The sequence below is a fragment of the Rhagoletis pomonella genome, unplaced genomic scaffold (assembly GCF_013731165.1).
Source record: "Rhagoletis pomonella isolate Grant_MI unplaced genomic scaffold, Rhpom_1.0 Rhpom_scaffold_00010, whole genome shotgun sequence".
Classification (NCBI taxonomy): Eukaryota; Metazoa; Arthropoda; class Insecta; order Diptera; family Tephritidae; genus Rhagoletis; species Rhagoletis pomonella.
In genome coordinates this window covers 1845575-1870419 of record NW_023458564.1, presented here as the reverse complement: position 1 = coordinate 1870419, position 24845 = coordinate 1845575, and the positions used below count along the sequence as shown (strand labels likewise).

At 37.0% G+C, this 24845-nt stretch overlaps 1 protein-coding gene across 2 annotated transcripts in view; it reads right to left on the bottom strand.

The window, feature by feature from the left end:
- LOC118745939 (Down syndrome cell adhesion molecule-like protein Dscam2) overlaps positions 1-24289 on the bottom strand; it is a 274465-nt gene extending 250176 nt beyond the window's left edge. For both annotated transcript variants that reach the window (XM_036479605.1, XM_036479606.1), the window contains exons 1-4: positions 23962-24289; positions 18461-18622; positions 17658-17804; positions 14125-14242 (exon numbers count right to left, since the gene is read on the bottom strand). In XM_036479605.1, coding sequence (XP_036335498.1) covers positions 14125-14242; positions 17658-17804; positions 18461-18622; positions 23962-24241 — 707 coding nt within the window. In that variant the 5' untranslated portion in view covers positions 24242-24289. The remainder of the gene's footprint in view (positions 1-14124; positions 14243-17657; positions 17805-18460; positions 18623-23961) is intronic.
- Between the last annotated feature and the right edge of the window lie 556 nt (positions 24290-24845).

Sequence of the window (24845 nt, the reverse complement as noted above, 5' to 3'; positions counted from 1 at the left end):
TGAGGCGCAAATGCTCCCCGTAAAGGAGCACAACATAATGCTCTGCAGTTCCTGATCGGGAGCCACAGAAGTGGCCACCCAAACAGACAGCTGCTTGCAGAGGAGCCCTCGCCTAGGCACGTCAGGAGGCATCTATATGAACTGACGGACGAAGTCCAGAGCTTCATCAAGCAACCTCTGGACCCGTCAGCTTACCGACTGGCCCTGAGCGGCATTCACAGGGAGTCAGTCTCGTGTTATGTAGACTCTAGACCTGTGAATGCCGTTCTAGGCATACCGCCCCCGGACATAGACGAGACGGAGCTTCATCTGCCTCGGGAGACACGAACGACAATAGCCCAACTTCGCTCTGGCTACTGCAGCAGGTTAAACTCCTACCTGAGTAGATTGAATGAGGATGTGCCAAATGAGTGTCCGACATGTCCGAGAGACCCCACATGACTCGAAACATCTCTTCGCATGCCCGGAAAACCCGACAACCCTAACGGCTTTGTCCCTGTGGACTAGCCCAGCAGAAGCTGCACGCTTCCTAGGGCTGCCATTAGTGGAACTTGACGACAACGACTGAGATACCAACCGTCCTGAGCGGGGTTGTTATAGCCGCTACAACAACAACAACAACAATATCCCGACAAAGAGGTGGGCCAGCCAAAACCCCGCACAGAACTCCCAGGGCCAAGTGACCGATAGGAGGCAGAAATTTTCATTGAATAACTTAACCAGAAGCCTTTTCTTTCGCTTACCACGAAAGCCTTTTCCAGATAGAATGGTTTGCGATTAGGGATCGATGACGTGATTATTTTCTCAGGTTGTCAGACGGTGATTCGGTTAGTTCATGAGTTGTAGAGAACTGTATGCCGCAATTTCTGATCAATTCGAAATTACTCTGGTATGGTTCCTAGGGGATAGCGGCTTATTTGGTAAACCGGTCGCTTGGGATTTAGCGAGGTACAGCACTGTACTAAATGGATATGGCATAATTTTTAAGCTATATATGTAGATATATATAATACATATGTATGTTTATGTATGCCTTTATGTACATACATATGTATGTGCATATAGAGGTGGTTATGGGTGCTCCTTAAAAGAATTGCGAACAATAAAGCTTGATCGGAAACAACCACAGCTATCACCAGCTTCAACTGCTGCTCAATTAGTACCAAATGCATCAAACACTGACAATAAGGCAAACACACGCTCGCTGCATTACCGCAATTGTATAAGTACATCGCTTCTATTCACATTTCGTTCCTGTTCGTTAATTTAGTGCTTAGCAAGTGAGGCGTATAAAAAGTTGTAATTGTACTGCGGTTGCATAGCGATTCCTGCAGCAATCTAAACTTAGGTTTGCGGCGACGCAGGAAGAAATCCTACGACGAACTACTTAAGAGGCAGCACATGCCGCAGAAAAGTAGCGAAAAGTCATGAAGTGGGATTATACATACGTACATATATGTACATATGTGCTTGTACCACAATAAATGTGTTTTCATACACATTCATACATATGTACTCGTATAAGCATGTGAGCCCTCTTTTCTCGTAATCGTAATTCACGTAATTTCAAATTACATTTCGAATTATTTGTTGCGCTTTTATGTGCGTTCACATACATACATAATTCCCATGCATGCCATCTTTTGTTGCGGTAATAATTTCGCTTATCCCTTAGCGCAGCTCACCTCCTGTGTTCTCATAATTTTTCTATGGTTCATTTGAGTATACACTAGGATGTTATTCAAACTTCGACTTTTTCCAAAACCGGTTTTCGAGTTATTCCACAAAAGATAATTTGAAAAAAATCGGTTCTTAGTTTTTAAAATCAAAAAAAAACACGTTTCAACCGGATATTTGCTTTCAATTTTTCGAGTTTTGATAACACTTACAATTTCAAAAATAGAGCCATGAATTGAATAAAACTATTAAATTAAGTATGGCGGTCGTTTAAACAAAAATTAAATGGAATAAATTCAAAGTTATTTGAATTCATAGTAAAGAAAACATTAGATCTAATAAATATTTAGATATTTTGGGATCAACTGATTTTTTCCATAGTTGTTAAAAACCTCAACCTGGCCTTTTTATAATTATTTTCTAAAATATTTATTTTAATCAATTATTTGCTGAAATATCTCCACGTCTTTAGTACTTTTAATAAACCATTTCGTGAATCAATCACTGGAATCAGATGCGGTAGAATATTGAAACATTTTTATTTATTTATTTTTAACCAGGATTTTTATACAATTTTTGGGTATGCAGTTAGCATGTTTCCAAAATTTTAGTAAAATAGGTGTAAGTTTTCAGTGGCTAAAAACTCTCATTGATTTTTAATATTTTTTTTTTGCTTCCGGCGGTTTTTCATATACATATATAACGAAATTTAGTTGCCTTTGTTTTTCGCAAACGGTCTTGCGCATATACTTCCACAAGAAAATCATATTTATATGGGAAAAAGTGCAAAACGCAACAACAAAAATTATTAAAATCAATGCGATTATTTAGCCGCTCAAAGCTTGTACTCATTTTACTAAAATTTTATAAGCCTATTAACTGCATACGAAAAAATTGTATAAAAACTCTTGTTGAAAAGCTCGAAATTTAAATCAAAATTTTGGAATTTTTCTAAATTCTGTATAAAGTTTGAGAGTGTGGTTTATATGGGTTTTGTTAAAGCATAAAGCATATTTTTATTAAAAAAATAACGAAAAATTTTTGCTTAAAAAACATTGTAAATATTAAAAACAAAACACCATCCATCCACTATTTACCGCCAGTGTACTTGCCTGCATTTTTGCTTAAGTGGTTTCAACGCGAATGCAGCCAAACGAAATGTTCAGTAGTTGATCTCAAACCAATCTTCGAAAGGAACTTCATTGTATTTAAGAGCAAGTATGAAAAAATTATGTTTGCGGCTTCATCAAATCAAAAAATATAATGAATTTATAGTGAATTTTAAAATACAGTTGTATAAATATTCTGGAAAAAAAACCCTGTTTATTGGATAACAAAACCCCAGTTTATTCAATATTCAAAAAATTGGGATTTAAAAAAAAAAAAAAAAAAATTTCGGGAAAAACGGGCTAAAACCGGTTTGGAAAAACCAAGCCAATTATCCTAGTACACACATATGAACACATAAACATACCTAAGAGTGTGTGCGTGGATTCTGAGCTCTGGAGTGTTGATTGCTTTTGCTTCTCCGACAGCTGCCGATATTTCAACTTTTCAGCAATTCCATGCTTGCCAATAATATTTTCCTTTACTTTTTCCAGTCTGTCAAGTCCATTTGATGTCCAGTTTCTTCAATTACTGCGTAAGACCTAAGTGTGTGCGTGCGTTTGTGACACGCTTGAGCGCATATATGTTCTACGCTCTGGCGATTCCTTTTAAGTTGAACATTGCTCGCATACAGATCTGCTACTTAGTTCGAAGCTTTCAAGTATCTAATAGCCATAGACTATGTAGCACTTCGTCTTATCGCGCGCACAACACCATAATGCTAAAACTAAGAAGTGCGTTTTTATACGAAAGGCATACATACATAAATACGTATGTATGTATGTATGTATGTTATTTTGTTATCGTTAAGTGTCTTATTGTACATTGTTGTACATCCTTTCTTTAACATTTTATTCTGCTAGCTGTTATTTATGTGAGTAAGTATAGTACGTATGTATGTATGAGCTCGCCATTAAGGCGAGTTAGTCTAGACTTAATTTCCGTAACTTAACTTAACACAATATTTTGATCAACCTGTTATATGAGAAACTGTGTTTGCGGTTAGTTAGAACTTAACTTACCGTAAGAAACTTAAGAACCTGTAGATTTTGGGTTCTTAAGTTACGGCCTTACGGAAATTGAGAGCGGTGAGAGAATCAAGCTTGCCAGACTCTCGTTTTTGTGTATCTTGCTAACAAATGAAAGCAAACGTTTTTGTCAGCATGAATTTTTTTGGTGTGGTGTTTTAGCCAGCGAACTGTTAAACAGTTGAAAGAGAAAATACAAAAACAAAATATTTCCGCCCTTGGCGGTAAGTTAAATTAAGTCTAGACTAACTGGGCCTTTAGACTTCGCAGTTCTGCAATAGTTTCTAAAACTTCCATTCTCTCGTTGACTTAAATATACGTAAGCAAGTTTTCTTTACCACGTTTTTACATGTTATTCCCTCACCTATTTAATATGCGCTCCTGTCAACAAAGGCCATAAAATTACAATGGGCATCACCTATTAAATACAAGAAGAAAATAGTCGTAACGTCAATCCTCCATTACTTGTAAATTCATTTCCGGTGGACACAGAAGAGTCTCATACTGTCTCATAAAGGGTACAAAACAATGTAAACATGGCAATCCTTTTGAGCACTACATTACTTTTCCTGATACCAAAGGCAATCTGTCCGGGATAGTCGTAAAAAATCTGTTAGATATATTGCGGTGGTGTAAAGTCAATTTTCGCTTAGAAATAGATACTAAGTTCAAATGAACAGCTGACTTTGAAGGTAGTGACAATTTCAATAAACTTGATCAGATCACCTGAAATAAAGTGAATTGATTTTTTAAATATCAAAACAAGAGAATTCAATAAGTTAGTTAGTCAAATAGTTGGATTTAGTAAAGAAAGTAAGTGCGCCTGGGCCACACAGGAGAAGTGAAACTTACGTTACAAGCATATAGTCGTTTAAAGTACAAAACCGCGTAACTGACATTTCTGCCAAAAATTGGATTTGCTCACACAAGCTTTTGGCTCAATCCTTATCCATTCGTCCTGAAATATAATAGCCAGAAATGCGATTGCTTTATAAAAAAGAGAACCATTTTCAAATATGAGTGCTTTTACGCTCTAGAAAATAGTTTCTATAACTTCACATACGCGGTTTTGCATTTTGTTGATACGCGGTTTTGCACTTTAAACGACGACATCTATTTTGTCTCATAACCAATCCTGCAGTAAAATTTAGAGACAGTCTGAAAAAGCGCTAGATCCGAACTACATATTTCAGAACTATCTCTGAACTGGTGCAAAATGGCTGCAGAACGGGACAATTGAAGCTTCTGGTGTGCTAGTTGCGCTCTGTTGAGAAGTAAATGCACAAATTCTCACTTCTCGTACAATACTAAAATAGCTCAGCGGGAAGACCTCCGACTCTAACATCGTTGGTCGCGAGTTCAAACCGTGGTGGAGGCAGTTGTAAATTTCAGATTTAATAAATTTAAAATTAATTAAAAATTGAAATGATAAAATTTAATATAAATAAAATAAAATCATAAAAAAATTAAATAAAACGCAGTCTGTAAAAGAACAGAAAAATTAAAAAAATTTCAAAAGATCGAATGATCACAATTTTTTTTCATAAAATCTTACTGCTGCAGATCTGTACAAAATGGAAACAGTTAAGAAACGAAAAAATATCCAGTAATCTAGTTTTAAGATTTTTTCTCATAAAAAACTTCTTGTCCCAGAACTGTCGAAAATGGACCCAGTTCAGAACTAGCTCGAAAGTTCTGCAAAGGTGGCAATTTCCACTCCGTAGGACATCGCCATGTAAAAAGAGACAGTTGAAAGCATTGCGTTACTAGCGCGATTTACTGCAGGGAATATACATACACGCATACACATGCGCCTACATACATACATAGATCTGCTTTTGCTTAAGGTTATATTTTTTGTCTTTTTTCCTATCTAGATCCCTACCTCTACCCCTGTTCGTTCTAATTACGTTTATGTTATTCAGTTTTCCTTTATCTTCTTTTTTCGTATCACAAATCGATGAAAAATTTGACAAAAATGTCGTTAGCGAAATCGATAATAATATTGGTAGCAAAATCTATTAGAGACTCGATAAAAGTATAGAAAGAATATCCATAACAAAATCGAAATATTGATAAAAAATATCGATAACAATATCAATAACAGAATCGATAAAAATATCGATAACAAAATTGATAGAAATATCCACACAAAAGCGATCAATATTGATAACAAAATCGATAAATACCATTAAGAAATCGATAAATATCGATAACAAAATCGATAAATATCAATAACAAAATCGATAAATAACGATAACAAAATCGATAAATATGGATAACAAAATCGATAAGTATAGCTAACAAAATCGATAAAAATATAGATAAAAAAATCAATAACAAAATCGATAACAAAATCGATAAATATTGATAACAAAATCTATAAATATCGAAAGCAAAATCTATACCAAAGTCGATAAATATCGATAACAAAATCGAAAAAAATTATCGCTAACACAATAGTTAAAAGTATTGACTAAAATACCGATAACCAAATCGATAAAAATATCCATTATTTTATCGATAAGTCTCGAGAATCCCGAAAATCTCTAAAATCCCAAAATAATTCCCAGATTGAGTCTCTAGTCTCTCTCTATATCCTCTCCTCTTTAATTACATTTATTTTAATCTTTCTTCCCCTATCTTCATCTTTACTTTTATCGGGATCCTCATCCTCCTCTTTGTCTATTATGTTTATCATTTTCTTAATCAACATATTCCCCTTTACCTTTGCCCTTATATATATATATAAGTAAAGTGTTTAAATTTACCTTCGTCTTCATTTTTGCCTTTATCTTTATGCATCTTTGTTTATTATTTTATTTTTACCTTTGCCTTTATCCTCTTCTTTATCTACGTACGTAGTCACCTTTACTTTCATTCTTGTATTGGTCTTCTTCTAAGTGTTATTCTTTAACCTTTTATTAGCAAATTTTTGTTAAATTAATACCATATGCATACACACAAGAAGCACTTGTTTCAGCCCCAACCATTTCCGTTGCACCATCTCCGTTGCATAGCAAATTTTTGTTAAATTAATACCATATGCATACATACAAGAAGCACTTGTTTCAGCCTCAACCATTTCCGTTGCACCACTTCCGTTGCAACATTTCCGTTGCATCATTTCCGTTGCACCATTTCCGTGTGCAGTTTCTGTTGAATTTGCCAATTTACACCCAACCAACCAACCGCAGCTAAAGCAGTCTCACTTCAAAAACTTCGAGTTGAAAGCTCTTTTGTATCCCTAGCGATAGTTTCTACCCTTGAATGCTCATTTATAATTTCGGTTTTCCGAATAACTGCATTGACTTTCAGGAGATGATCTTTGCCATAGAGGGGGAGCGTCATTTGGTCCGACGCAAGTAACGTCGCAAATATTTAGTTCGTAAATTTCGAGCATTGGTGGCTTCACTGAATCACGTCAAAACCTTTCTCTGTTGCGATCTTGGATATATCGAGCTCAACCGCTAAAAGATGTAAGTGACATTTTTTTTTATTTTTTTTACGCAGAATTGCATCCAGATGCTCTAGGTACGTTTCTGCGTCAAAAAGAAAATTTTGAAGAGAATTTCGTTTACAACCTTTTGGCGGTTAGGGCTCGTTATCAATAACGAACAGAACGAAATAGCCAATGAGATGGTGTAGCCAAATTATAGGGCGGATAACTCCCTACTCCCTCCGATTTCTGTCCGACTAAGGAAGGTTGGAAAATACATCACAGCCCTTACTAATGACCTATGGATCAATAAGGGCGCTTGTGCGATTTCAAGACCCTAATAGCCGCGACTCAATAAGAACCATACTTAATAATTATTGACGCTAGCAAATCTGTATTAAGGGCTCTTACCGGTACACAGTGCGTAATTTGGGTGATGCATCGTAAGAGATATATGGCTTGTTTCGACCGTACATCGCAGAAGGTTTACGATATAAAGATATTGCGTACTTGTTATCGCATGTTGTTGTTTTTTCTTATTGTTTTTTTTTTTTATTCCGAGTAAGAAAAAAGTGGTGTGATTCGGAGGAATGATGGCGAGGCACAGCCAAGCAAAAAAGTAAAATTTTCGAGACATTTATAAAATACTAACAACATATTCGCACAGATATGGTATGCAATGAAATGCTCAGTACAAAAATGTCTCTACGATAAGATTTTATATGCGAAAAAACTGACAGTTCGTATGCGAGTTTCCATAGCAGGTGTAGGCGTGGGTTAAGGTGTACAAATAGAAATTACAACATAATTTTCTTCTTTTTTTTTGATTTATGTATAGCCCTTTTAAGACACTGTATTTAATGCAAAAGTTGGCAACTGCCAGAAAAAGGTGCTACGGTATTAAAAGTCACATAACATAACTCAATATTTCGATTATAGCGCAATTTTTTGTAAATATATCTCTTCTAATGTATCTAATATATGTCAAAAATCTTAACGAAATCCGTCCACAAATACGGAACTCAAAATATTTTGACCCCGGCGTCACTACCATGTAAAATCTTTGCAAAAATATTCCTGCATATGCAACCAATATACACAGATTGGACCATAAAAAACATGGATATATCATTTTTAATTTTTTACTATAAAGACCTTCGTCTGGAAATGCCCATATAAAATATTCTACACAAGAAATCACGTACATCCTTTATAATAATAATAGATTGGCGCTTACACATAAGTTAGTGTTTGGTTGAGCTTCTCCTCCAATTTGTGGCGTGTGCCTTGATGTTGCCACACAAAGCGGAGGGACCTACAGATTTACGCCGACTTCGAACGGTGATGGTATTTTTATGAGAAGCTGTTTTTCATGGAATACACTCGGAGGTTTGCCATTGCCTGCCGAGGGACGACCGCTGTTAAGAAAACACCTTTTCTTTTCTAATATTTTGTGATGTTGCTTTAACTAGGGCTTGAACTCAGGTACTGATGAGTGAAAGCGCGCACTGCTTACCACTACACCACAGCGGCCGACAGCATCCTTTGAAACTGTAATTATACAGTCTATCAGAAGTACATAACGCAAAAAAAATTCTCTAGAGTCAAAGTTGTGGGCACTATGATTTTCCTTCCCCTAAATCGTCCAAATTACGCACTGTGCTGTGTTATCACAGGGCACCCACTGCGCTACAGTACCAATGTTCCACCGATGGTGTACACTAACAATCTCTCTCTGCAGAAGTTGTCGGGATGAGGAAGAAGAGGAATCGATACACCACTTCCTATGTCAATGCCCAGCTCTCCAGAGAGGGCGCCTTAAAGGAATCACGCTTTTCAATAGTTTGCAAGAGATAGCAGAGGTGAAATAATCGGAGCTCCGCAGCTTCATCGGGCATAGTAAATAGGATGTGCCTCCGCTTGGCACTCACATAGAGCATTCACAATCGGCCAGTCTGCCTTTGAGTGAAAGTACGAGCTATTCATACGCGCCTTCCTAATAAACCACCGCAGGGCATTCCTTATTATGAACACCTACTCGTCGAGAGCGTGGTCAGGGGTTCAATTGTCCCGGGGTAGGCTGAATATTAGGGGCTCGGGCACTAAAGTCGAACATTAAATACCCCGTGCATGTATTAAATAGTTTTTACACCTTTCTAAAAACTACACAACTACACCGTTACGTGGTAATTAAGGTTTGTTTTACTCCTATTTTAAACATCTTCGATAGTATGTTTAGTGAGACTTAATGAGATAAGCTTTTATAGTCACAAACGAAAAATTCAAATATTTACTAATAGCCAGGCGGTACTCAAGGCCTTTTCATCATTTGAGGACAAGTCTTCCTTGGTTCTTGAGTACATTAACAGGTTCAACTTCCTGGCAGATGTCAATGCTATCCAACTTATTTGGGTACCAGGTAGCACAGGAATTGATGGTTATAAGGGAGGTGACCGGCCAAACAGAAAGGCGGCCGCCTACTCTAAAGGGCCTGACCTCTTCCTTGTGATCGGACTTAACACAATTATGGAAAAGCTGAGGAAGGAAGGGAAGAGGCTCAGCGATCCATACTGGCGAACATCGCAAGTCTGCTTATTCTTACAACCTTACCAGGTACAGGGCAATCATAAACCTCCCCAAACAGTGGTTAAGGATTAAAACAGGTTTTCTGATTAATCACTGCATTGACGGTTGCGAGAAGACGAAGAGGTACCTAGGCCAACTCTGGCCAGATAAAGAATTTATTCAATAGCTATCTATTTTGTCAAACCAAGAATGGTAGTATACAAGATTGCGTCAATCGAGCTGAGAGCAACCGAGTGTGTGAGAGAGTAAAGAATAATTTTGAAGAAGAAGAAACAATGACGTGAAATAGTTATGTAAAACAAGATAGAACCTCTTAAATTTGAACATATATTCGGTACCAGCACATAATTTTAAGTACATTTGGAACATAGCCAGATAATTTATCGGCAAATTTTCTCTTATTATCCAAGGCATTTTTATGCGATTTCCTTCCAGTGTGGCCTTCCCCCTTTGTAAACAGGCATAAACATTGGGTAATACGTACGTTAAACTATGTTCACATATCAATATTATCTCAATCAAAGCTCGTTTTTTAATCACCCCGTTTACACAGGCAAATCTCAGATTATCAGCCGTCAAATTTGATATGCTTGTTATTCTCACATCTCAAGGAAAAGTTATATTTCTTCCCTGTGCCACCGTGATCACGTTTTTCTGCTATAATAAGCATGATAAATATATTTTAACTTAACATTTTATTAAAAATACCTTTACAAACCTCTTTTACTTGCTAGCGTACATTTTTGTTTACTTTTACATTTGCCATTTCTCCTCTCTTTCGCAAAAACAATCGATAAAACTAGGATGGACACCGAAAAGTTATCGGTTAAATCTGAGATTATTTTATAATTACAGATTAACAAGGGACGAATTTTATATGGCTAATCTCTTGTTATATTTACAGATTAGGGTGTTAAGCTCGAAAATGAGGATAATCTACTTATATGTGAACCTAGTATTAGGCTTCAACTGCTCGGATAAATTCCTCTCACGGCCATTTTAATAGAAGATATTGTTTGATGTAAGACCAGAAGCAGATATGGCACCGAAGGAAGAGGTAGTCCACCAACCATCGAAAAATACATATGTATCTACTTTTTAGGTACATTTATTTACTTTTAGGCACAACTTTTCGGCAAATAGGTACAATATGAAAATTAAATATTCATCACTAGTGCGAAAAATAATAATGTGACGCTAGCAAAAGTGTGGATGCTGTCAAATCGACAAAGAGAGGATTAGCGGTCCGCGGAAGGCACTCATAGGTGGGAAATGAAAGTAAACGGAAACAATGGAATTACTAAATGCAGTCGGGTATGTCTGCATTTGTAATTAAAAGAAGGTGTCACTTTGCAAGAGAGGGGTAATTGATGTGGTTTTCTGTTTCTAGCACAGACCGACAAAGAGTTGAAATAAGAAAGGGATGCCAATAATCAGGACATAAAAAAAACGTATTAAAATGAAAACTTGGTAGCAACTACAATCCAACCTTGGTTAACTTAACATACACTCATTCAAGAATTAAGTGTAGCCTATCAACTTGTAAAGAGCTTTGTAAGTAAATATATTTGTATGTATCTATATTAACGTACACAAGGTCAATGGTGATAGTTTCAATAGCAGAATATGATATCCTAGAAAAGCAGATTCAATTTTATTATACAACCTTATGTTACGACCAAATAATCTCTTTTCTTTGCCTATGCTGCTAACTGATGACAACAACCACAGGGAGCAACAGCAGTTTCAGTAATAACCAGATAGTGGTCTCCATAGTGTCATTTCCTTTTGAAGCATTCTCTTTCCTGACTCTTCTCGTCCTATTCAACTATTTACAAGCTGCAAGATCAACTTACTTATATTAGTTATTGCGGTATTTTCGCCTCGATTTCACTTATTCTTGTTATGTATATTCATACGCATATATGCCCATATTTATCTACTATGTACGCCTTTTGTTGGTTGCCCCAGCCATTCAGTGGTTTTAATACAACGCAAATGCTTTTTATGACTTTATGTGCGTCAATTTCATTATGTATGTATGTATTTTAGTAAACCAAATGTGACAAATGTCTCGCTTTAGCAACGATTTTTCCAAGCGCCTGCCTTACTTCCTTGTTTCCCTCAATCTGTTTTTGTTGATTACGGCCACTTTGCTCGTTACACTTGGCTATTTATTTATTTATCTATGTGCTAACCACAGCTCAACGGTTTGCCTGTCTTGATTAACTGGAAAATTTTAAATGCAGTTTTCTACCCGAGCACTCCTCCATACTAATGTTTGCTTGGAAGGAAGCTATATACAGCCTTTTGTAACAGTTTTGTTAATATGTAAATTGAGTGGTTTTGTTAACACCAAGGACTGGGAAGAAAGTGTTTTAAAGAACTAAAAAAAAATTTCAAATTTTCATGGCTGTTTTCTGGTTAACTGGCGGAAAATTTCTTATGTTGTCCATTGCGGTATCATTTAATAGATTTTTCCCGAAACAATAACTGTATTTAATCCATGTAGAGTTGTTAGAAAAGGAGCTGATTTAGACCTATTCTAGGCGATCGAGAGAGGTCAGGCGTTTGTCTGTAAATTTCGATTGTACCATGAGCGATTCGTGGGAGCCGTGATTGCTTTTTGCCAGTCGGAGTATGTAGATATTTACTTTCCCAGCCAATCGAATGATGCTTCCTTACAGCGGCCACCTCTGTCTGAAATATGCCGTATAAATCTATCAGCTTGCAAATGAGTTCCTCCAACTCTGCGCCAACTATGGCTCCGCCGTGGAAATGCTAACTGGACCTCTATTACATAAGCCGTCACTCTCCCCGTTTATTCCTTAGAGGGATGAGTGTTAACAAGGGTCCGTTCGGAGCCATTCTCAGTACTCCCTTATCATTTTCTCTTAGTGTGATGTCAAATATACTACAGATTTTCGAATACTCATTCGACTAGATGAGGTAGAAACCAATGTAGCAGAGTACTCTAAGCTGAACAGCGTCGCTGCTCCTCTCCCCTACTACAGTTCTCTCGTGCAGCATACAGGAGATAAGCCGAAGTAAGCAGTACTCGACTTCGAGCTTATTCATGGCTTTTACTATTACCTCGGTAAGCATATTATTAAAAGCCCCTCGATGTCGAGTAAGACACTAACCATGAAGACTTTGTCCTTAAAGGGCTCTTCAATAAATTTAACAATTGTATGCAAGACAGATTCCACTGATTTGCCTTTTTACCCTTCAGGTAGGCCGGCTGAGAGACTCAATACCTACCGAGGAATCTGATGAGGATTTTTTTGTAGTAAATTTTTACCCTCTAGCTCCTACCTAAATGGGCATTATTGACCCGTTCTCAAAACAGCTATAATGAAAGGTCATTAAAAGATGCACTTATAGGATTAAAATTTGCCATGATAATTTTATACAGAGAAATTTTTAGGGGGCGCCAAAAATGAAAAACATTGACGATTGGATTGGAACTGCATTCGGCGAATTGGGTCTGGGAGACATCCTCTTTCATAGTTATTAATTTTTTTTCGTGTTGAGAATTCACTGTTGGATAGTGTAATTAAATCAGAATTTATTGAATCAGCTAATGTGTAATAATACAATACGCATAATCACATTGACTCACTGGTGTTTTAGATTGTTTTTTTTACGGATCTATACGTAATTACCAAAATCAAAAGTTCCTGAGATATGCCCATATCGACTGCTGAGTGGAAGATCGACCTATCTCGGCAGCAAGTTGGAAAACGCCCTATCTCCAAAAATTTTTCAAGAAAGCCCAACTTCAAAATTTTATTAAAAAACACTGTCTTAGAATTTGGTTGAAGAATGCCCTTTCTAAGAATTCGGCAGCTGAGATAGGGCGTTCTTTTATCAAATTCTGGGACAGGGCGTTCTTGAAAAATTGTTCGAGATATGGCGTTTTCGAACTGGCTGCCGAGATAGGTCGATCTTCCACTCAGAAATCGATATACAGGATAATAGGTCGCTCAAGGCTTTTCAGTAAAAAGGAAGAGGGGATGGCTCAGGAATAATTGCGCCTACAGCTGGCGATGTTTCTGAAAAACTCCCCGGATTACGCCAAAACGAAATGTTGTCATTAACCATAGTCAAATTGTTATTCATTTCTAACTTTCCAAATTAAAAAAAAAATTTCAACTGCCTAGCAAAATTTGTATTATGTTATTGCATTCAAATGATGAATTAGAAACATTTATGTAATCAAGCATCACTAAAAAATTCTTGATGGTACTGATACATGTATTTCAGAATTATTTTATTATTACATACCTGTATTCGGGTGATGGACAGCCCTGCGCTACGCATAGCAAAACAGCGCCCTCATCTTGCGAAACTTGTACGTGAGATGTGTGTTCGACGACGCTTGGTGAAATGATGCCGCGATGAGCTAAAAACCGTAAATAAGAAAATAGTAATTTACTTTCATATGTACGTATGTATCTTTAAAAAATGGAGAACATGTCTTGGACAAGACATTTTTTTAAGATTTATGAGATCGTTTTTTATTTGGTAAGACATTTTTGAACAAAAAAAATCATTGAGATAAAGGGAGATGGACATGTAAGTAGACTGAAAAATTAATGAAGTGTGAAAATAGATGCGAAATAAATTTTCCTTTACCTATTGGAATATCTCAAAAATTAATAATGGACTATGTTAGACAGGTTTCTTATAGATATAGTCAAATAGATACATTATGGTAACAAAGAGATGCTATCTCCATACCTATTCTTTTGCAATAAGCAGAATGGTTTTCCAAACAAATTATTGCTTGAATTTTTCATAGTAAAATTACCGATTTTTCATGGTAAATTTACCGATTTTAAGGAATATGATTGAAGTTGAACATTTGAAAACACATTTGTATGGCTGGCTGTAACTGAGCGTGCAGACATGCTTTCTGTTATTCATTAGCTTCCAGCAGGTTCGGCTTCAAATGCCGTCAGAGACAGCATATAATTTGTGTACTTTATTAATTTTTTTGGGTTTTCTTAATTACTTAAAAGCGTCTGTGAAATGGAGAGCAAAATCAAATGGCGAAGAAAATTTATGCAAGTTGAACAGGTGAAGACACAATGGCCGTACTAAGCTGATTGTGCAGAGATGCTTGCTGATATTTTCCAGCTACAGAAGGCCCGGATTCAAATACGGGTTTGAGGAAAAGTCGTATAGGTCGGAGTGTCGAAAATGTGAGAGAATAATAATAATCCTCAAATTAACTAAATTAAAAATCAAAACTGAAAAAATTAAACAAAAATAAAAAATAAAAAATGATGTATTAATTCATACTGTAACATCCTCGTGATGGGCTTTGGAAACTACAACTTATGTAGGCTAACTACAGACATGAATGTTTAAAATCTAACTTCGGATTCAGCGACCCCAATAACCCCGGTGTAACAAATTTCAGAGCAATCCGATTGATTTTTAAAATATTGTCCGCCATATTGGATCCACTGTTTTAAATTTGTTTAAATCTAACTTCAGATTCGCAATCAGCGACCTCCGGAACCCTCGAGTAACAAATTTCTAGCCAATCTGATAACATTTCCATTTTGGGCCACTTTCGACAAAAATTGAATAAAGAAATTTTTGTAAAGTTAAAGCCCGGTTATCTAAGGGTAAGACTTGACTTACAAAGAAACCTGGAAACGATCCATCTATTACTTTTTCTCGTTGCTTACATTCTCAGCAATTGTATTTGTACATGTAAAATTCTGAACGACTAATTCGTTTGGTATTAAAATTGATAAGAAATTACAATTAAAATAAATCTATTTACGCGTATGACAGCAGGATTCTCTCACGGCTCTCTTCGCACTTAGAAACTTAACTTTGAAATCAAAAATCTATAGTTATCCATGTTTCTTAGTGAAGTTGTTGTTTTGGGTACCTACATATCGTCACTGCACACGAATAAAGGCGCGCTAATGTTTTGACGGCGAAAAAAGACGCGTAAAAAAATTTTACGAAAAAATACGCTTAAAGAAAACTTCGGCGAAGAAAGACGCGTAAATACAGATGTATACCTGGCCAAGGACTGTCAAAATTTTAACGCGAAATTGTATTTAAATGAAAATTTGAAAAGGATATACTAAGAAAAGTAAAAATAACTACTCCTGCTCGTAGTTGCCTCTGTAACGTATACGCCACGTAGCACCATAGGCAGTCATCTAACACGTTTAGTCGCACACCTTAACTTGAGAGTCATATTATTTAAAAGTAGTTAATATAGTATTCCTTATGCACATACATATTACTTCCTTCATGTACATAACAACTTTAGAATGATAAGTGTACCAATAAAAATTATAAAAATGGAATTTTAGTTTCTTAAATCATAGTCATCTTTTACTCAATATAATTTTTTCCCATTTGGTGGGACACTAGATTTGGCAAGAAGAACATTTCCATCAATTATTTTTCAACATTTTGATGTATGAAATATTATTGATATTTAAAGAGGTATAAATAAGTTATCTAAAATTATTAATATTTAAATTAATAATATTTGATAAATCGTACAACTTCAAAAATTACAATATAGCTGCGACAGATATTCTGCTTGCTGACATGTTTTTTATTTGGTGGCACACCCTTAAAGCTTCTCAGATATGTTTTATTTGATGTCAACGTCCATTGCCTTTAATATTAGCGTTCTATTTGGAAACTTCTCAAAGTTATTAAAAAAAAAAAACAATTATAATTTTTTTCAGTGACAATGAAAAATTAGTAATTTCGGTACTTTTAACGTAATTGTAAACATTTTAAGGCTAAAATTGTTCAAATATTTGATTTGGTTATCATTTTGCTTGTTTCTGGAACTCCATTGACTAAAATAAATGCAAAAAGAATGCTTTCGCGTTTTTTTTTTTTCTGCCGAGAGAAGGGAGCGATACTAAAAAAACAACTCGTGAGATTTTCTCATATACCATTTTAAAATCAAGTCAAGTCTAAGACTTGCATAACCAAGCCTTTAATAGAAAAATTTCTCTCCTGTGTATTACATAGGTTTCTGGCACATACGATAGTTTCGCGCAAAGGGATCGATATATACGTATCAATATAATAACTTTACGTTCTTCAACCCCACTACTCTGCTAAGTTGTTGACCTCTCCTAATAAGGCTGGGAAGAAACTAAAATATACTAAGGGTCATTTTGTTTAAACTAATTTTCTTATCAAACCAATCAACAATCAAAAACAAATCAATTTACAGGGAGACCATAGCTAAAATTAATTGAAACCGCATTCGTCAAATTATATCCTGACCTTAAACTCGTACAAAAATTAATGAAATTAAAAAAATATATATATATATAATTGAACATTTTAATGGAAACGTGAGTGTTAATAAATAATTTATACATTTGCGGTTTTGCATATTCAATACGTTCAAAGCTGCGCGCATGCAGTTATTTTATTTTTCAAACAAAAAATTCTTATTTTAATGCATTCATGTGTATTCATGCATTTAATTTATAAATTTATACAACTAACATATAATTAACGTATAATTTTGCGGCCAGTCGGTGAGCATTAACAGCTAAAATTAGGTATAGTCTCGGATTTTTTATTAAAAATATTTCAATGTTTGTTGGCCTTATTTGTGCACTCTCCTTCAAAATGAAACATAAACGCCTTTCAATAAAAATTATGCTAATTATTTTGAACACTTTTTTTTGCAGCAAAATTTAATTAAAGATCCAGTTAACAAAGTTATTCGTGCAAATAATTTCAAATATTTTAATATTGAATGAAAAACATTTTATGTGGAAATAGCTTAAATGTAAGTTACTCACAATTGATTCTGAGGCGTGTGGGCGAGCTGACTACCACTTGACGCGTCAAACGATGCATGCTACGGCAACGAAACGATTGCGATTCATCAGTCTCCTGTAAATTGTGAATGAGTAATTCACCGGTGGGCAGTAAATGGAATTTGCCATCTGTTGGAGAGTTTAAGCAAAAATTTATTTATTAATGAGCTCGTATTTTATTCATCTATTTAATCAGTATATAAAATTTGGCTAGCTGGAATTTAAACAAACCCCCCATACCCATACGAATAGCAAACAAACATGTCAAAGTAAATTTTAATCAAGAAGACAGAACATACAAAATGACTAACGGACGACGGACGACGGGCGACGGATGAAGAATGAGATGGTGGCTGCTGACTGTAGAGAACGATGTTAATTATGCAAGAACCCGCGTGATGAGCAAGAAACACACGCAAACTATCCCAACATTGCAATGCATTGCCCAGTTTATACCCAGATACACAGACACCTGTAGCCGCGGCACCCAGCAAAAGGATAATGTACGCACAAGTGTTGTTGCATGCCGCTGGCTGTCGCTTTTTGCTACTCTAGCAAATAAATAATCACATTTCCACCTTTAATGCCAAGTTGAGGCGGTAGACTTTCACATAAAAAAAAACACACACACACACACACACACACACAGCACAGCACCGAACTGCACAGGCTTAAACGCTGGAAGCTGGTTTGAAAGCTATGCGCATAACTCATAGTACTACAACGACAAACAAAGTAACAGAACGTAAAAAATCATGAAGCTCGCAAAAAGCACTTTAACATACCTCCTTGTAGCGATGGATAAATGTAGATAGCAGGTTCATGAACCCACGAGACCACTCGCACCAATTCCTTTACGAAAGTCGGCACGACACAGCGCAGTATGGCGGTGCATCCTCGGGCGGCAGACAGCACCTCGACATCCACTTTGTATGCTTGTGCAACAACTGAAAAAAATGAACAGGGACGAATAGATCGTTAAAAATGCAAAGTTTCAAAAATATGTTTTTTGACATTTATGAGCTGGTAAAAAGTAAACACTGGCAAGTATGTACATATGTACATACATAACGGTAACATTGGCGGAGTTTGAGTTATTTCGATGCTTTATTTGCTAGTTACTGAGATATTTTGACAGTATACGAGGCGTTCTTTTTGCATATCGAACACCAAATTCGGTGGCACAATTTCGATTGGCTTCAAATTTTATTATGAGATCTATACGTGAAGTAAGCTAACGGTATTCGAGGAATTTTTATACCCGAGCGCACTCGTGCAGCCAAAACGAATTGAGATAGATATAGACAAATGTATACATAAGTGCTCGAATGAATAGAGAAGTCGATTAAGCCATGTCTGTCCGTCCGTCCGTCCGTGTACATGATAACTCGAGCAAAAATTTAGATATTTCAACGACATTTGGTATATAGGTTTCCCTTTATTCGAGGTATATTGGTATTGAAAATCTTTGAAATCGGGTAATAACGACGCCCACCTGCCATATAACGGTAATTTACAGAAATACGAGAACTTCTATAAATCAGTAACTACTCAAGCAAATTCTCTTAAAATCGACGATTGCAAAAAAATTAGATTATTATAAATTTTTGGATTTTGGGCTTGACGCCTCCCATCATGACAATAAATGTGTATCTCGGTAACCGATCTTGGTTCACTTAATAACCTTGATACGGAAAAGCAATTCTTTGAAAATTATTCAAATCGGACCAAAATTACAGCCCCCTCCCGTATAAAGGTAGATTTAAGAAATACGAAAACACCGATATTTTAATAAGTGAGGACGCTAATTTACACCAATTTTTTAACAATAAATAGAATTTTGGGAACTGCGCGTGGCCCCGCCCACTTTATAGCTACAAAGGTGTAACTCAGTAACCACTTTATCGATGTCTACCAAACTTGGTTCAATTATTTCATTAAGTCGAAAATATTTGAAATCGGAAAAAACACCCCTGCTTATCATGCACAAGTAGTTTAGAGAAAGTTGAAACTTCGATATTTGATACCTGCGCCGGGTAGATAAAGTTTGGTTTCGCGCGAACTTATACTTATTTACTTGTTGTAATGTGAAGTTGGTCGTCGCAGACCAGCATTTAAAACAATTAATCGTGGTTTAGATGCAAATATTTATGCATTCAAATATCTTTCTGGAGTCCGAGAAATTTGAATTTACAATTTATTTTTAACTAAAATAACTACTAGGGTGCGTTTCGATCCAAAACGAACGATCGATCGAAGGCTTGCGAAATAACGAGGAAAGTTGCAGACAATAATTTCCATGGTCAAAGGCATAGTGAGTCTTTTCAGCAATTGTGGTTCGTTTTTTCCTGAAGCCAAATAGATAATTTGGTATGAATTTTCGCTCTTCTATGATTGGAACGAAGCTTTTAAGGAGGATTATTTCCATTATTTTGGAAATAGTGGTTAGAAAGCTAATTGGGATATAGGATTCTACTTTATCAGCACATTTTAGAGATTTGAGAATCATTTTTATTAGTGAAACCATCCTCTGGAGTTGTGTGAGCTATCCTTAAGTAATTGCTGTAGTAATTGGATTCTAATGAGATCATAGCCGTAAACTTATTTCAGACTTTTCAATTTGTGTTGTTAATTCTACTTTATTAAAATCCTTATAAATGGATCCGTTTGATGAGTACATCCCAGTGTGGCATTTATGTACTTTATTTGTGGTGTTGGGTGGAAGTTCAAAGTTATACGGTGTGAATACCGTTTTTGGATAGTGAGTACATTTTGCTAATTCGTTGTTTTCCTTCCTTATTGCAGATCCCAGCATGGAGGGTCTTTTTAAGTTGTTCACTACTTTCTGGAGAGTATATTCGGCAATTGCAGTTGCGTCAATACTGCTCAGGTATCTTTATGTTTTGTAGTTGCGTTCATTATTGAGGTGTCTTTTAGTTTGTGAGCTTGTTTAATTGTTTTCAATATTCACGATATCTAGTTTGCTTCTAAAGAATCAATTAGCTTTTTCGCTTGGTAAGAGACGGAGTTGAATTCCGGACGGCTTGCTGCAGGAAATTATTGAATAGTTCATCAAATTTAAGTGGTCAGAGAAAGCATAAACCGGAAGGAATTCCATATTTATCCGCTAGTGTAGAGTAAGTTGTTTGGGTTTGGCCGAAAAATTCCTATTGAGTACAAATAAAGCGGGAGACAAGTCTAAACACTTCTGAAAGCACAATGCCTTTACCTACACAGACATCAATCAAGTCGTGCATATTGCTAATATCTTCTGGCCGTTCGAGATCGGAGATAAGTTCAGAGTTATGATAACAGCCCAAAATTTCCTTCATCTAGAAGTAATAATTGGAGAGCCACAGAAGCTCTAAAAGGAGTTGCCAGCACTAAAAAGAGTTGCCCATACGCCGCTATGTCTGGTTTTGGCATCCGCTCAAAACTCATACGGCTGTGCAAATGAAGTTGAGCAATACCACCAGCTCCATTAGATATGGGAAAGACCTATCCGAGCCGTTCGCCACCAAACGGGGTTTCAGACAGGGCGACCCCCTTTCATGTGACTTCTTTAATCTGATGATAGAGAAGATAATAAGAGCTGCAGAACTGAACTGCTCAGGAACAATTTACTACAAGAGCGTGCAATTGATGGCTTATGCCGATGACATGTTTGATAAGGAAACAAAGCGGTGGTAAACGAGGACAAGACGAAGTATCTCCTGTCATCAAACAAACAGTCAGCACATTCGCGCCTTGGCACCAACGTCACTGTTGACAGTTACAATTTCGAGAAAGTAGAAAATTTCGTTTACTTGGGAACCAGCATTAACACCAAAAATAATGTCAGCATGAAAATCCAACGCAGAATCACTCTTTCCAACAAGTGCTACTTTGGACTGAGTAGGCAATTCAGGAGTAAAGTAGTCTCTCGACGTACGAAAACCACACTCTATAAGTCACTCATAATGCCCGTGCTGGTATATGGCGCAGAAGCATGGACAATAACAACATCCGATGAGGCGGCTCTTGGAGTGTTTGAGAGGAAGATTTTGCGGAAGATTTACGGCCCTTTATGCGTTGGCAACGGCGGGTACCGCAGACGAGGGAACGATGAGCTGTGTGAGCTTTACAACGACATGGACATAGTACAGCGAATTAAAATACAGCGGCTCCGTTGGCTTGGTCATGTCGTTCGAATGGACACCGACGCTCCAGCTCTGAATGTATTCAACTCGGAACCCGCTGGTGGTAGCAGAGGAAGAGGGAGGCTCTCACTGCGATGGAAAGATCAGGTGGAGAAGGACTTGGCATCACTTGGCGTTTCCAATTGGCGTCAGTTGGCATAGAAGAGAAACGACTGGCGTGCTTTGCTGAACTCGGCCAAAATCGCTTAGGGAGTTACAGTGCCAAATAAGAAGAAGAAAAAGACGGAAGCTGTATTTGCTTTGTAGTCACCTCCGGCTTTTACTTCCATTACGACAGGCATATGTATGCATAACGGGAGCGATGCTCACATGTGCGACGACAGCGCTGGAAGTGGTTTTGGACCTAGCCCCTCTATATAACTATAGAACAGGTCGCCAAAAGAACTCTACTCAGTTGTTCAAGAGAAAGATTTGGAAGAGGAAAGGCCATTTCCTTCAGGAACATGGCGAAGCTAGAGTCCTCGCTCCCGCTAGCTCTGCTTACGTCAAATGAATTATGTAGAACTATAGAACTTGAGAAGAGGTTTAAAATTTAGTTAGGCAGTAAATCAACCTAGAGTATCTCCGCCTTCAAAGGAATCCTTCGGGAAAGTACACTGCATTGGTATACTTACGGCTCGAAAACTCCAGAAGGAATAGGGGCTCGAATCTTTGGACCTAGGACCTGGATTCCTATGGGTACGCCATCTATTTGTGTGCGGAGACCATGTTAAATAGAGGCTACCGTAAAGAGAGAATTATAATACAAAGTGATAGTCAGGCGGCATCAATGCTCTTTTATCTTTTGAAATCAAATCATCCCTGGTCCTTGAGTGCATAGGGAGGCTCAAAACTGCTGGAAGGCACAATAACATCAGACTGGCGTGGGTTCCTGGCCATATGGGAATAGAGGCGAACGAAGCGGCGGACTGTCTCGCAAGAGAGACAGCAGTCAACACTCCAGTTGGCCCTGAGGCTTTCCTGGGATTGCCCGGCACTATAAAGGAGGAGCTCTGGACGGATAAGGGCAATGTTGGGGACTTTAACTGGTATAATTCGGTAGGAATGAGTCAGGCAAATAGTTCACTGGGAGGGTATAACAAGAGGAGATTCCAAAGTATTATTAAACTCCCAAAGAAGAAGCTAAGAATATTAACAGGCCTCCTTTCAGGTCACTGCAGATTACGAGGGCATCTTTATAAGGTGGGAGTATGGTCAAATGAAACACCACTACACATCCTCATTGAGTGTGATGCAATCAGCAGAAGACGTGGGAGAAGAGTAGGCTCAATGTGCCAATAGAGTAAGCATATTCACTCACTGTTGCCGAAAACGCGATGGAACTTTCTGACGGATCTAGGCTTGGAGGAGGCAAAATATATTATTAGGTGGCAGTGCATACCTCGTTATATTTTATATCTATCTAGTTCAATTAGGCATTTTGATAGCCAATTAGCGTTCCAAATAACCATTCTTAAGGAATCGAATATGCGCAGGTTTTAGTCGGAAGGGTGACGAGGGAATTCACCATATTTTTGATTTGTTGCGCGACTTTTCTTAATATTCAGATATTTTTCTCATTTCATTTGTATCTTAGGGTTGAGTTAGTGTTTCAGAAATATCTTAAATATGAACAAAAAATATTTACTTGCTGTAAGTAAAATAAAAATGCTGCTTAACTACCACTGAACTAAACTGATTTGGCACTTGACTCCGTTTCATGCATATTAGAAAATAATTAAATTTTTTCGCAATTTGATTAATTTTGCAAATGTCTTTTTACCGCTCACCTTCGATTTTATCGTGATGCTCAGCTTTTACAGCTCTTAAAAGTTCTTCTTGTAAGGGGATAGCCAGTTCAGTGTAATACAATGCTGTTATGGTATTTCACTGTCATACCTAGCGATGGCGTGCTCAACAATGAAATGGAGCGTGCGCAATCTCAACTTAATCAGCAATGTCATTACCTACACGCCTAAAACTCCGTACAGATATATGTTCATACATACATACTTTACATGCAAACTTACTTACTTACATAAATACATATTTAAATCTTAAAACCAAAATATTATTAAAGTAAAAAAGTTATAAATGTTGCTACTCACCAGCACGCACTTGCACATCGCGCGACACAATGCGCCCCACACTGTTGCTAGCAATGCAGCGATAAATCGTATTGTGCACGTCCTGGTGATAAGCCGCCGCCGGAAATGGCAAAAGCACCAAAGTGCCATTGCGCAGTACACGTCGCACACCATGGATCTCCGAGACTGCAGTGCCATCCGCATGCACCCAATCGATGGTGGGCTGCGGGCTACCCGACGCCGAGCAATCAAGCCAACCGCCAGACGAATTGGAGAACTCAACACGTCCGGGTGGCTCCATTACGAAGCCGGGACCGCGCAAATGTGTGTCGAAGACCTCGGCCAGTGCGGCATCTGTAAGAGAGGAAATTAAAGAAGATATTAAAAATTTACCAAAAGAGCAAAAGTCACAAAATTTATTGCACTCAAAAGTACAATGAACTATAATAAAATTATGTACATGAAGAAATTGTAAATATTGTATTTCGTCAAAGCGAAAATAAGTTGTCGCACAAATTATACTAATATAAATATGAAGCAACGATTTGTTGGCATTCAACTCAAATGCGAATAAATAACTAAACAACTCTACAATAGCAAAAGCTAAGTAAAAGAAAAAAGGAAGAACACAAGGTCCTCCAAGCACTTGAGACCTTGTTGGCTGCTTCACGACCTGCTGGCTACGCCAAATGGAAATGAAATTTCAAATTGCAACAGCGTCAGGCTAAGTAGCCATAAAAATGCAAACATTAAATTGCCAAATGCAAAACGTTCAACGCGCTGCAGAAGTTGCAGGAAACGTTTTCGAGAACGCAACATGAAGCACGGAAATCGCCTTGAAACATGAGGCAGGAAGTGGTTGAAAGAAAATTATGTACAAAAAGGAGGGGAAGTAAAAATAAAAA